General features: G+C 37.6%; 1 protein-coding gene across 1 annotated transcript; it reads right to left on the reverse strand.

The window, feature by feature from the left end:
* Positions 1–3971: 3971 nt before the first annotated feature.
* On the reverse strand, positions 3972–11576 carry klhl40a (kelch-like family member 40a). Its single transcript, NM_001128682.1, is given in 6 exon segments — positions 3972–4162; positions 4245–4394; positions 5028–5213; positions 7115–7222; positions 9974–10134; positions 10415–11576. Coding segments are annotated over 6 exon segments (1839 nt in total). The 5' UTR covers positions 11537–11576; the 3' UTR covers positions 3972–4050.
* Positions 11577–13428: the final 1852 nt, after the last annotated feature.

Here is a 13428-nt window from a genome sequence, read left to right on the forward strand (position 1 = left end):
GAAGGCCACACTAGCATGTATGTATATTCAAACACCAGACATTACATCTTCTTGTGTACATCTTCTCATATAACACTTCTTAAATTACCGCTCAGCAGTCAAAATTCTTATATGCACAGAAAGAAACGTGACATGCCTTGCCTTGACATGGTCAAACAGTAAAAAAAAATCTGGGTTCCACACAATTCCTTTAAGTCAACATAATAATTTTTACCAATTCAAGTGGATTGAATATAACAAAATTAAGTTGTCCCTAAAAACTGTGTTGTTTCGACTTATTTTAAATGAGCAGTTTGAACAGGCAGCAATATTCTTTTTGTGTGTGTGTGACATGACAGATGACGCAAGTTCATGCAGACTTTTGTCCCTCACAACCTTCCATTGTGTTTTATGCATAACTTGGGTATAGTCATTAAAATGTTTGTCTAAATTTGCTACACTATTGAAAAGGGTTGATATTTTACAGCCAGAAAAGAAATAAAAAACAGTAGAAAAGCAAAAAACAAACTACTGAAGACAGCAAAAACCATTGATAGTTTTCAGTCATGTGACCTGTGAGAAGACCTGGCAGGCAAAACAATGGGCTGTAATGGCAGGTTACACTAGGCTCCCCAAAGAAACGCAGCACAAGCTGGTAAGATTTCCTTCTGTTTCGAGCTATGAATATTTGAATCACGTCAACATAAAAAAAAAAAAAAAGATATGAACACAAACTTTAGGCCACCTGTGATCCATATACCGCACCTGCCACTGTATTTTAGTCATTGAAAATTTTCAGCAATGTTTACATCAATCTGGTCAAGAATCCTTCAGCAATTTGGTCACTGTTTGATGGCAACATAACTGTGAGTGTCTGCTTTTATATTTGGTGTTTGTTTATTTTTCTTAGATTAAAAGATTAATAGATCTTGGAAAATGCTAATGTTAGCCTGATAGCACTGAAAGTCTGCTTCCCACTCTGCAAATCGGCATCCAAATTTCCTGAACACATGAAGTAGTGTACTACACCAGTGGTGAGGATAAAAATAGTAGACAACAACAACATGCAAATGAAAAGCCATAGCCTTTAAATTATTGTTTTTTTTTTTCATAGGATTAGTGTGTTTACATTAGATTAACAGCACAGCAATAGCACTAGCTCCAGCAGATTGATTTTAGAACCATTTTCTGTCTGAAAAATTATGTTGTGTTTAGTCTGCAAAAAGGCTGCTCAGAGGTATGCAATTACATATTTTTACAGGCAGGTGGGACAGCCTATCATAATGTTCGAACCAAATGTTTAATTGGACATAATTTTGTTGGCCTGACACTTTCCACAGTATATTAAATCACATATAACGGTGCTTTTACCCTTTTTTGGACTTTTGTTTCAGAACCTGTCTCGTTTGCTCAGTTAGCGCAGTTTATTTGGCATTTTGTTAATCCTGTAATCACACTCGGCTTCGGCCAAATCAGTCGTTTGGAGATCGCATGAATGATGTGATCTCGCCTCGATTGAAACAAACTCTTGATTGTAGTGAGAAAGCAAAATGATTCAACGAACTAATGAATCAGGGTGTATCTTGGCTGCGTAATAGGCATATGGCTATATGAAGAGAGAATGATGAGTAGGGTCGGATGTCGTCATTCCTACTGGCAAATGTGCGTTTCATGTCGAATACAAAAGTGAAAGCATGCTGAAAAATCATCGAGAGCTGTTTATCCGTTAGAAAAATTGACATAAATTACCATCTGAAAACTTCCATATTTTAATCTTATAACATGTTGTGTTAGGCCTATTGTTGCGTTCATTCCTGCACTGACACCTCGAAAGAAAGATCAACATTGATCTGCTTTATCATCTGAATGCAGTGTTGCTTCATCTGTTATTTCTCTCTATATTTTAGCCTATAATGCAGAACTCTAGACAACTTTTTTATTAGATTGATTGATTCAATAGATAGATTTTTACTAAACTTGACAACTGAAATTAAACTCTGTATGAGAAAGTCTTAAGCTGAAAAAAAATATTCAGAGATGATTCCTTGGATTTAATAATTTTTTTTATGTTAAGTGGTTGTAAACAATTTATTTGTGTTGAATTTAAACAAACAAATTAAGTTGAACATTATTAAACTTCATTTGTTTGTTTCAATTCAACACATATAAGTTGTTTGCAATAGTTCTGCATGCAACACTTTTTTTTAGTATACCTATATTAATATAGATTTATATTTAATGATGTTGTCTGTGGGTGTCAAAATTAAAGTGCACCTTTTCGCTTATAATGTCTTCTTGCTTATCATCATAAATTAAAATAACCATGTGACAGCTGAGCAGAATCCGCGGGACTCTGAAAAATAAACCCTGAAACCAATCTGACCGATGCGCATGTGACTTGTTTGAACTAATTTGGTCCATTTAGAAACTCTGCCGTGTGAGAGCAAACAGCACCAAGAACAAAAATAAACATTGTAACAATTTTAATCCCTGTTTCAGAACAAAACAATCGATCATCAGGTGTGAAAGTACCCAAAATACATTAGGACCACTTAATTTAATGCTATCGGGATGTGAAGAGACTTTCAGCCAGTATAACAAAAATACTGTAGTTTCCGATGAAAACTATTGCACCTTTAATATTTGCTGGTAGGGAAAATGTATTCACTTTTGCTATTTATACATGTCATGATCATCAGCGTGCTACAACCGCTAGAGCACAGGTGTCAAACTCAGTTCCAAAAGGGCCGCAGCTCTGCACAGTTTAGTTCCAACCATAATTAAACACACCTGATCAAACTAATTGAGTCCTTCAGGCTTGTTTGAAACCTACAGGTAAGTGTGTTGTAGCAGGGTTGGAACTAAACTGTGCAGGGCTTCGGCCCTCCAGGAATTGAGTTTGATACCCCCGCACTAGAGTTTGCTGGTAAACATTCACATACATAGGACTACAAATCTGCTTGTAAATGGGCTACATATTCAGTCATGCCACACACACACACACACACACACACAAACACACACACACACACACACACAACACACAACACACACACACACACACACACACCTGCTCCAAGTGTCCACTAATTACACTCGCACAGCTGAAGCTGCTCTAGGACTGCTTCATAGACTATAAATACTGCTCAAACGCAAACACTGTTGCTGAGTCTTGTTATACAGTGACACTGTAACGCATTTCCTTTGTCTGCCTTTGGTGTGTTTTGATCCTTTGCCTCATTTATTTGTTTCATCCTGTTTACTGCCTGCCTTATGACAATTTATGCCTGTCTGTTCATTTGACTTCGACTCTGGATTGCCCTCATACATCTGTTTGCCCCTATATTGACCACTGCTTGCCTGACCATTCTAATAAACCTGCATGTGGATTCTCACCTCTGTAGTCAGTGTCACTCCCCGGGTTACACATAGACTTGACATTTTATTTATACTTTAACTGCACAAAAAAGCATACAAAAATACTGATAGTTACAGGTACTTTAGATCAGGAAAGTTTCATTATTGCTGTCGTTGAAATGATTTTAAATTTTGCTACTTGTATAAAATACATATTTAAAGCGAGCTTAAACAACACAACCATTGAGATTTTCTTTAGGTCAACAAAACAGTTTTATGTTCAGTCCACTTAAATTTGTAAAAACAAGTACGTTAATCAATTAATTTGTGTTGTAAAAACATGAAGGAATTGTTTGGAACCCAGCTCTTTTTTTTGCAGTGTGTATAATATTGCAAAACAGCTATCCGGCATGTTGGCTTAAAAAAAAAAAAATCACTCAAGTAATCACTATTAGGAAATATTATTGTTTTGCCCAACAGGAAGGCCTTCCCCCTTAATGTCATGGCTATCACATGAAAGCAATCAATATATGCGCCAACATTGTCATTAATGTGTAAGGGATATGAGCAACTCTAGTTTAAGTAGAGAGAGAAAATCACAGTGATTAGTAGACAGAGAAAAATCTATCTAGTGCACGTGTTTGAGCGCCTGTGTTTTTGGAGTCATGGGCATTGTCTTTTTCTGGTTCTTTGTCTACAGATAACAGCTGTAGATCAGATCTTTGTAAGTCTCAAGGTATTCAGTCGCACTCCAAGCACTGTGGCCCCTGCAGCATAGCGGATCTCCCTCAGGATCCCGTTCCAGCAGTTCTCCTCCTCATCAAACCTGACAAGCAAATCACAAGTTCGGATCTCAACTTTACTTTCAAGTTTCACTGAAGCTGTTGTAGTTTGATCTAAACACTCACTTCCATATGTCGTTCATTTCAGTGGGCTCCAGCTTTTCTGTAGTCTCATTAGGCATCATAGCAAACCCACCGATAGCGTATAAAAAGCCACCAAGTTCAACCAGGTTAAGAGAGCTTCTCTCCTGAGGGAAGTCCACAAACTCTGACCAGCTGAGTAGGGGACACAAGTAAACAAAGTGAGTTAAACTGTCATGTGTGATATACAGTTGAAGTCAGAATTATTAGCCCCCTTTGAATATTTATTATTTTTAAATATATTCCAAATTATGTTAAACAGAGCAAGGAAATTTTCACAGTATGTCTGATAATATTTTTTTCTTCTGGAGAAAGTTTTATTTGTTCTATTTCATCTAGAATAAAAGCAGTTTTAATTTTTTTTATGAACAATTTTAAGGTCAAAATTATTAGCCCCTTTAGCAGTTTTTTTTTTGGGATGGTATACAGAACAAACCATCATTATACAATAATTTGCCTAAACACCCTAACCTGCCTAGTAACCAAATTATCCTAGTTAAGCCTTTAAATGTCACTTTAATCTGTATAGAAGTGTCTTGAAAAATATCTAGTAAAATATGATTTACTGTCATCATGACAAAGATTAAATAAATCAGTTATTAGAAATAAATTATTATTGCTATTATGTTTAGAAATGTGTTGAAAAAAATCTTCTCTCCGTTAAACTGAAATTGAGGGAAAAAATAAACAGGGGGGCTAATAATTCAGGGGCGCTAATAATTCTGACTTCAACTGTATATGTATAATATGATTAGAAGTGTGACTTACGAGTTGCTAGCGATGTCATAGACCTCCACTGTGCTAGTCAGGCCGTTGTCAGTGACTCCAGTCACCACGTAGATTTTGTTTTTGTGAACAGCAGTGCCGAACAGAGAGCGGGCTGTTTTCATAGGTGCCAGATCCTTCCATTCAAACTTCGAGGGGTCGTAGACACACACTCTCCTCAGACATTTCCTGGATCATCATATTTGGTCACTTTATTTTGATGGTCCGTTTGTTGAATTGAAGTTACATTGCATCTGCATGCCAACTAATATTCATTAGATTATAAGTAGACTGTTAGGTTGGGGTTAGTGTAAGCTCACATGTACTTGCAAAGTTTCTTATAGTCAATTAAATGTATGTTGAAGGAACAGTAACAACAGATATTAAGCAGACAGTCTACTAATGGCCCGTTTCCACTAAGAGGTACAGTACGCTACGGTTCCTTTTGGTATGCTTTTATTGCCGTTTCCACTGTCAAAAGGCGTACTAAATCAAACCGTACTGTACCATTTTTTCGGCACCCTTTCAAAAGGGACCAAACACGAGAAAGGGTACCAAAAGGTGGAGCTAGACTCGCAGGTAAATGCTATTGGTTTACAGAGAAACGTCATTCGCTTACGCAACAAGCCAAAATGAAAACAAAAGAGCCGCCATGTTTAAAATACACAGCCGAGAGATTACAGCGGAACTATACATACATATAATAACGAGCCATGGTCGACCCGGGCTCAAAAAAACTTTGTTGTCGTCTTGATGAACAGCAACAGTCCCAAAAAGAAGAGCAGATTTACCTTGTGCCCCGTAGTTTTTTTACAAGGCAGTCTCGCGCGCATCTATATCTGAAATAATAAACTTCTTGAGCTGATGATAATAACGTGCGCTTGATTATTGACGTGCTTTTGAAACCCGATCCTGTCAGACACTGACAAACGCGAGAGTGAAGCACGAAAACACTAAGGAGAAGCCGGAAAAAAGGAGCACATTATTTTTTCAGCAAACGTGAACAAACTGCCATGTTTAACTGTTATCATCACTTTTTGGACCATTATGAACTCGGAATGACGGAATTACTCTCTAACAGAAGCTACATGTGCTGCTGAAGATTAAAGACACAGATGAGAGACTGTGGGCTATATTTTGTGTTGTTTATGAACTTAAATAAGGACTAAATGTATGCTGTGTGTAGTTTTTCTGTAGTTGGTAACATATCAGAGATTGTAAGGGTCTGTATGTGTTCATATATGTTGCATTTATTTATTCATTCATTTTCTTGTCGGCTTAGTCCCTTTATTAATCTGGGGTCGCCACAGCGGAATGAACCACCAACTTATCCAGCAAGTTTTTACGCAGCGGATGCCCTTCCAGCCTCAACCCATCTCTGGGAAACATCCACACACACATTCACACACAAACTCATACACTACGGACAATTTAGCCTACCCAATTCACCTGTACCGCATGTCTTTGGACTGTGGGGGAAACAGGAGCACTCGGAGGAAACCCACGCGAAGGCAGGGAGAACATGCAAACTCCACACAGAAACGCCAACTGAGCTGAGGTTCGAACCAGCGACCCAGCGACCTTCTTGCTGTGAGGCAACAGCACTACTGCGCCACTGCCTCGCCTGCATTTATTTATTTAGTTTATATAACTGCAGGCGTTACAGTAGGCTATTTCGCACTATCGATGATCTGCAGTTATAATCAAATCATGTTGATTGAAAAGTTAGTAATAACAGAAGTGTTTATGTGTATAAAGCATCTGTTTTGTGAGAAGTGCTTCTCATATGATATGTAAGCAACCTGTACAGCTTTACTGTAGACGTTTTCTCGAGTGAAAATGACATTGACTGAAACTTTCTGTCATACACCACGCCCACCAAAAGGGTATCCTTGGTAGTGCAAAAGCAAGCCTGATAAAGTTGACCTGTACCGACCCACACCGTACCGTACTGTACCAGTCAGTGGAAATGAGCCATAATCCTCAAATGGACCATCAAAATAAAATGCTACCTCGTGTTTTATTATGAAAAGCAAGTAAAACAACATGCCATTTTGGCATTGTGAAAAAAAATCAGTTTCTTCACTCACTTGCTCTCAGTTTTCCCACCAATCACGTAGACCAATCCTTTGTGGGAAACGATTCCATGGCCATAAACTGCATAAGGAAGAGGGTCCGACTCTCCCCATTTGAATGACCTGCATGAAAATTAAATGATCAGTAACTGACAGTGGTGGAAAGAGTACTGAAAAATCATATTCAAGTAAAAGTACCTGTGAAAGACTAATGCTTTTATATGCGATTTGTGCTGGTGTGGGTAAACGTAACATTCTGTAGTACATTTAGTTAGACTATCTGCCAATTTTCAGACTGTCTAAACAGTCTCTGGGTCCTTGTGTTTAAAGAAATTTTGCCATCTCTTTGAGCACTTTTTATTGCTTTCAAACAGTTTGCTGCATTTATAAAGCACCCATGTATTGAGGTTGTTCAGTATGATGCAGTTTACTTTCTATGTGCAATTTAATTGGACAGGAATTGCAGGACTGATTTTTCTACTCAGCCAATCAACATAGAGAAGAAAAAATAAAGAAGTGACTGCAGGTGGCATGAAAAGTAGTGGAGTAAAAGTACCAATGTACTCAAGGGAAAGTATAAGTACACATTTTTTAAGCTACTTAGTAAATTACAATTCCTGAGAAAAACGACTCAATTACAGTCATTTGAGTATTTGTAATCTGTTACTTAGCACCACTGGTAATTGAGTCATGTCAAGCTGCATCCTATTGACCAGGGTTTTAATTTATGAGTAAGGGCAATGTAATGATAGTATTTAAGCAATGATTTACTAGGTCAAATATTGATTCAGTAGTGACAGCAGTGAATCGGTAACTTCTGGTCGATAAATACTGCTTATGCAAGCAACATACTGAGAAAAGCAGGAAATAAGGCATCTAAAACACTATGATCATGTCAAATCCTGCCGGCTGAGATACAGCATTTTTTTTTAAGTTTCCCTTAATCGTGTTGCTTATGTGATTTTTTACACACTTTATCCAATCAGAAACAGGCTAATGTGAGATGTTTTTAAAAATACAACAAATATCTCTAAATGATCTCATTGAGTCATTCTGTTAATATATTAATCTATAAATCTGATATATTAATCTATACGTCTAATCCTTGACCTGATTAATGTTTTGAGTGAAATATATAGGCCTTATTCAACAACTAAAATCTAGCTAGCTAACTAGAATAGCTAGCTTCAAAAAAATAGAAATTGACATTTGCTTTTTGAATGCATGAACCTGACACCTGAAATACTATGAAACGCACTGTAAAAAAAGCTTAAGTAACAATATTACATATTTCATAAATTCATTAAGTGATTATTTTGAGGAAGGCATTTATCTGTGAGATTGTGGGTTAATTTGATGCATTTTTCAGTTTTACATTTGGCCCAAGACTGAGTCACACTTTATTTTGATGTTACACTTTAAGTTATATTCAGTGTTGGTCAAGCTACTTGAAAAATGTAGTGAGCTAAGCTATTAGCTACTCTACTTAAAATGTAGCTTGACTACACTAAAAGCTACCCTCTGGGAAGAGTAGCAAGCTAAGCTAAAATCTACATGGCAAAAGTAACTTAGCTACATCTAAGCCATTTTTGCAATTTTTATCTTTAAATGGAAGCAACTTAAATCCAAGTCAATCATATCTTAGAGATTAAAAAAACTGTTTATGAAACATATAAGACATATAGCTCAGTTCAGTTATTTACTGTGAATAATTTGCTGTACCGAACAGAAACAAACTAGTATTTACGAGCAAAAACAAAAATCCAATAAAATCAGGTGTTACACATTTAAAATACTATAGCATAGTAAAGTGAAATATTTAGGAATAATATTGTATATATATTTACAACTCTTTATTGATGAATTACACTACATAATGTAGTATAGTAACGATTATGAACTAATAGTAGTTACCATAGTATACTGTAGGCTTTACTGCAGTAAACTATATAGACCTCCTCTCCCTTAGTCACCTTTCACTCAAGCAAATTTCTCGCGTTAGCCTAATTGGTTGGCAATGTCACTGACCAGAGCGAGAGGTGGCAGTAACACACCAAAAAGTTAGTTGTCGACCACCGAAAAACAGGAAGAAGAAGAAATCGTCATTCTCGTCATCATATGGATTTATTTTCATCGGCTAGACACCGGCCTCACAGCTGCGTGAATGTTGTTGCTGTCACTTATTAAGCCGCGATGTAAAGATATAGCTTGTGTTGATGCTATTGCGCTACTTGACTAAAAAAATAGCTTAGCTACAGAAAAGCTATTTGATTTAGAAAGTAGCAACGCTACTGCCACGCTACTGAAAAATGTAGTTAAGCTAGTAGCGTCACTACTTATAGTGACGCTACTGCCCAACACTAATTACATTGCATCTACACTCTAAGAAATATAGGTACGCAAGCTATCACTGGGGTGGTACCTTTTCAAAAGGCACGCATTTGTACTTAACGGGTCCATATTGATACCTCAAAAGTATATATCAGTAGCTACATTTTTTAATTGGAACATATTTTTAGTTTTTAGGTGTACGAATATGTACCCTTGAGGTATTAATATGGACCTTGTAGGTACAAATTTGTACCTTTTGAAAAGGTACCACCCCAGTGACAGCTTGCGTACCTTTATTTCTGAGAGTGTACATGCCAGCTAATTCTCATTAGATTATAAGTAGACTGTTGGAGTTAGGGTTAGGGTTATTGTAAGTTTACATGTACTTGCTAAGTTTTTTTAGTCAGTTAAATGTCTGTTGAAGGAGCAGTATCAGCAGATATTAAGCAGACAGTCTACTAATACTCAAATGGACCATCAAAATAAAGTGTTACCCAAAACTGTTACTAACAGTCATTTGCAAAATCATCTGTGTGCACTCACTGTCTGTCGTAGATCATAACAGAATCCAGTGCACGCTCTCCCTCCTTCAGCTCTTTTCCTCCCACCACATAGATGGAGTTCTCAGCCTCCACCAGGCCGAACAGACAGCGAGGGTTTGGGAGTGACGGCATCCCTAGCCATTCAGAGCTCATGGGATCAAACTGTGGGATAAAGAAAACTCAAACACATCAATCCTTCCTCATGTTATTTTTTTTTTTTGATTCCTTCAACACAATCCATTGGGAACGTTCGTCATGCATGAGGAAAGTTTGTCACGCTGGCATATTAAAAACATGACTCAAAGCTTTAACAGCTGTCCTGGAGCCAACTGGACCCTCAGGGTTGTTCTCACAGGGGTATTTTAGGAACCACAGATTCATGATCACTGAATCATTCATTTGTAACATATTTAGCAACATTAGCAAGACATGGGGATCTTACCTGAAGAAAGTATGAACTGAAGGGCTGATCTTTGTTCTCCTCGTTGTATCTCAGACCTCCAACGACAAAGATCTGATTTTCCTTCGTCACAAGACTGCAGTGGTTCTTAGGGATCTCTGTGGATGAAGATGCCACAAAGCACTCGTTTGCACCAACATCATACGCAACAGTTCCTGCATCGTTAATCATCAATATAAGGTCCGACTGAAACATCCCAAAACGTGGGTTGTCATTTAGGATCCCTGGCAGCAAACCGTCCTCATCGTCATCGTCAGACTCAAACTCAGCAGACTTCCCTTCCTTCCTGTGTGATGACCTTTTGACCCTGTGAAGCAGTCCTTTCTGTGCATCCTTAATCAACTGGAGTTCCTTCTTGAGCTCCTGATTGGTCCTAATCAATCGGTGCCCCTCGACTTTCTCTTTAAAGTAACTTGTCGGCATGAGACGGAAACGTACACAGTGTAGAAGTTCGGGTAGTTCTTTAGTTCTCTCATCTGTGTCGTACTCCACCCAGTCCATGAGAGATTCAAAGACAGACTCTTCTCGCTCCACATTCAGGGAGTCACATGTGATGATCGCAGCCAACTCACTGGGACCCAACTGATGGAAGTCTTGGTCTCTGATGATCAGGAGATACCGGTCGCAAATGAAGTCCCGTGCCTCCATGGCCAAACGTGGACAGTCCAGCAAGAGTCCCAGCCTGAAGATAGCCAGACAATTACTGAGAACCAGCTTTTGCTGGAGATACGACACACACACGCTAAAGATCGATGGGATCTGATACATGTTGGCCGCCATGAAAATGTCCTGGACGTTCTGCTCTGTTAGGTTGATATCCGAGGTGTAAATGTACCTCAGGATCATTCCCATGACGCCAGGTTCGATGTCCTTTAGAACAATCTCCCGCTTTTTGCTCTCCTCCAGGTCTGACAGGAACATGGCTTTGAAGTATGGGCTGGTAGCGGCCAGCACTAGCCGATGGCAAGGAAACTCTTTGTCCTTAATCTTCAAAATGCAGTCCACAAACTTGTTTGCATCCAGGAGATCACAGAGTCCATCTTGTAGGAGCGTTTGCTGGTACATCCGTGGCTCCGTCACCGGGTCCACTGACATGGAGGCCATCTTGTTATGGATTGAGGTGGTATTCCAGCAGGAGGGAGGGGTGTCCTGGTCCTCTCCCACTACAGAACTGAACTGACTGTATTAACACGAGGACTCTAAAAGAGAACGGGAAGTGGAGGATGTGCCACACTGGTATGGCCTCTATCCTCAGCTGTCTCAAGCTATCAGCTACTGTCTGTCAATCTATATATAGAAATGCGCAAATGAGCCACACTTAGAGCCTGAAATTCAAGCTGTCCCTTCCTTCCCCCCATGCCAAACAGATCACGCCAACAGCTGACAAGTTGCTCACTGGGACTATTAAGTTGTAGATCTTATGGAGAAAGATAGTAGAGTTTTCAAGATGGTTGTGACAACAACTTGATAAGAAAACTATAAAGAGACACAAAAGAAACATCAGATTTGGTTCGCAATGAGATAAAACAGAAGCAGAGCTGCCTGTTGTTTTGGGATTTAAAATGTTCACCTAGTGGAGCCCTCTAGTGGAGGCACATCCCTTCGCATCAACTCATACAAACTAGTAATGCTAACATTGAATAAAAAAAAAACTGCTTTAATTTTATTAGAGAGGGGAATATGCTGCGGCAAGATTTAACCTGCTCAGTGAGCACAACATCAGTTGTTTACAGTGCCAACAGAACATTTTGTACATGTAGTTTTGGCAAGTTTTCCTAATTTGGAAAGTATGAAAAGGAATGGTTAAAACACAAAAAATTGCACTTAAACTCTCTTGATTTTTCTTTTGCATTTTAGTAAACAGATCTTTTTGACAAACTGTAGTGTGAAAAAAATTAATACTCTAAAATATTTTCTTCTTTAAAAAATCTATGCAATGGAAAACATCCATGCCAAAATATGCCAAAATAGAACCTATATATTTTCAATAGTATTTATGGGTGATTCCAGAACTGTGGCTACATCAGATAAACCTTCTATTATTATTCAAAACAATTTACACTACTAAATATTTACACATAATTTAAAAAAAATACAATCTGTGTCTGTCCCTACATTCTAATTCCAACTCATTCAACTCTGTAACATGGGTTATAAAAAGGCACAGTAATCTTTGAAGCAGTAATAGAAAAAAACATGTGACTTGCTCCAAGTGATTTTACTTCCTCTGATGAGAAACTTCATAAGACAATGAGGCATGACATTATTATACTCTCATTAATTTCTTTAAAAAAATATGTAGGACACATTAACATTAGGTTTATTATTTTAACTTTGTTTTTGTGTTATTTCGTACATTTCTCATTCACTTTTTAGAGGTTAGCATCTTAAAAATATATAATATTTAACATTTAAACATTTTGCATGATTTTACATTTAGAATTTTGCAATTCAGTTTACAATTACATATAAATTACACGTTGTATCTAATTCCAGTTTAAGAAAAATGATGTACCTGCAAATCTGGAAAGAGTCATATGAAGACAAGGAAAGTCAAATTTATACTACTTCTTATACTGAAAAAAAATCTCTAAGGAGACTGAAAACTAGGAGGTAATTGTGTGCTGATAACAGCATGGCAGACCCACAGTATTCATCAGCGTATATTTTAAGCCCATTAATCAACTCAAATCTCTAGTGTGGCACTCAAAGCTGGATGTAGGACAAATCCTAATAGGGCAATGTGTTCACACTGTCTCATCTGCGAGAGTGTGATGTGAGTAACAGAAAGTTGAATGTGGAGATGTGACTAAACTGTGTGGTCAGAAATGGTTAAGTAAAATTAACCTGTGTAAAATAAAATGCTAACTAGTTTTAATGGACATTGTAATTATGTTGTTACGTATGGGTTATTATAAAAAGTAAAACAATAAAAAACATACTTAAAGTAATATAAATTAGTATATAACAAAATAAAACATTATAAAGTTAATGCC

This window comes from Danio rerio, chromosome 2, assembly GCF_049306965.1.
Source record: "Danio rerio strain Tuebingen ecotype United States chromosome 2, GRCz12tu, whole genome shotgun sequence".
NCBI classification, from domain to species: Eukaryota; Metazoa; Chordata; class Actinopteri; order Cypriniformes; family Danionidae; genus Danio; species Danio rerio.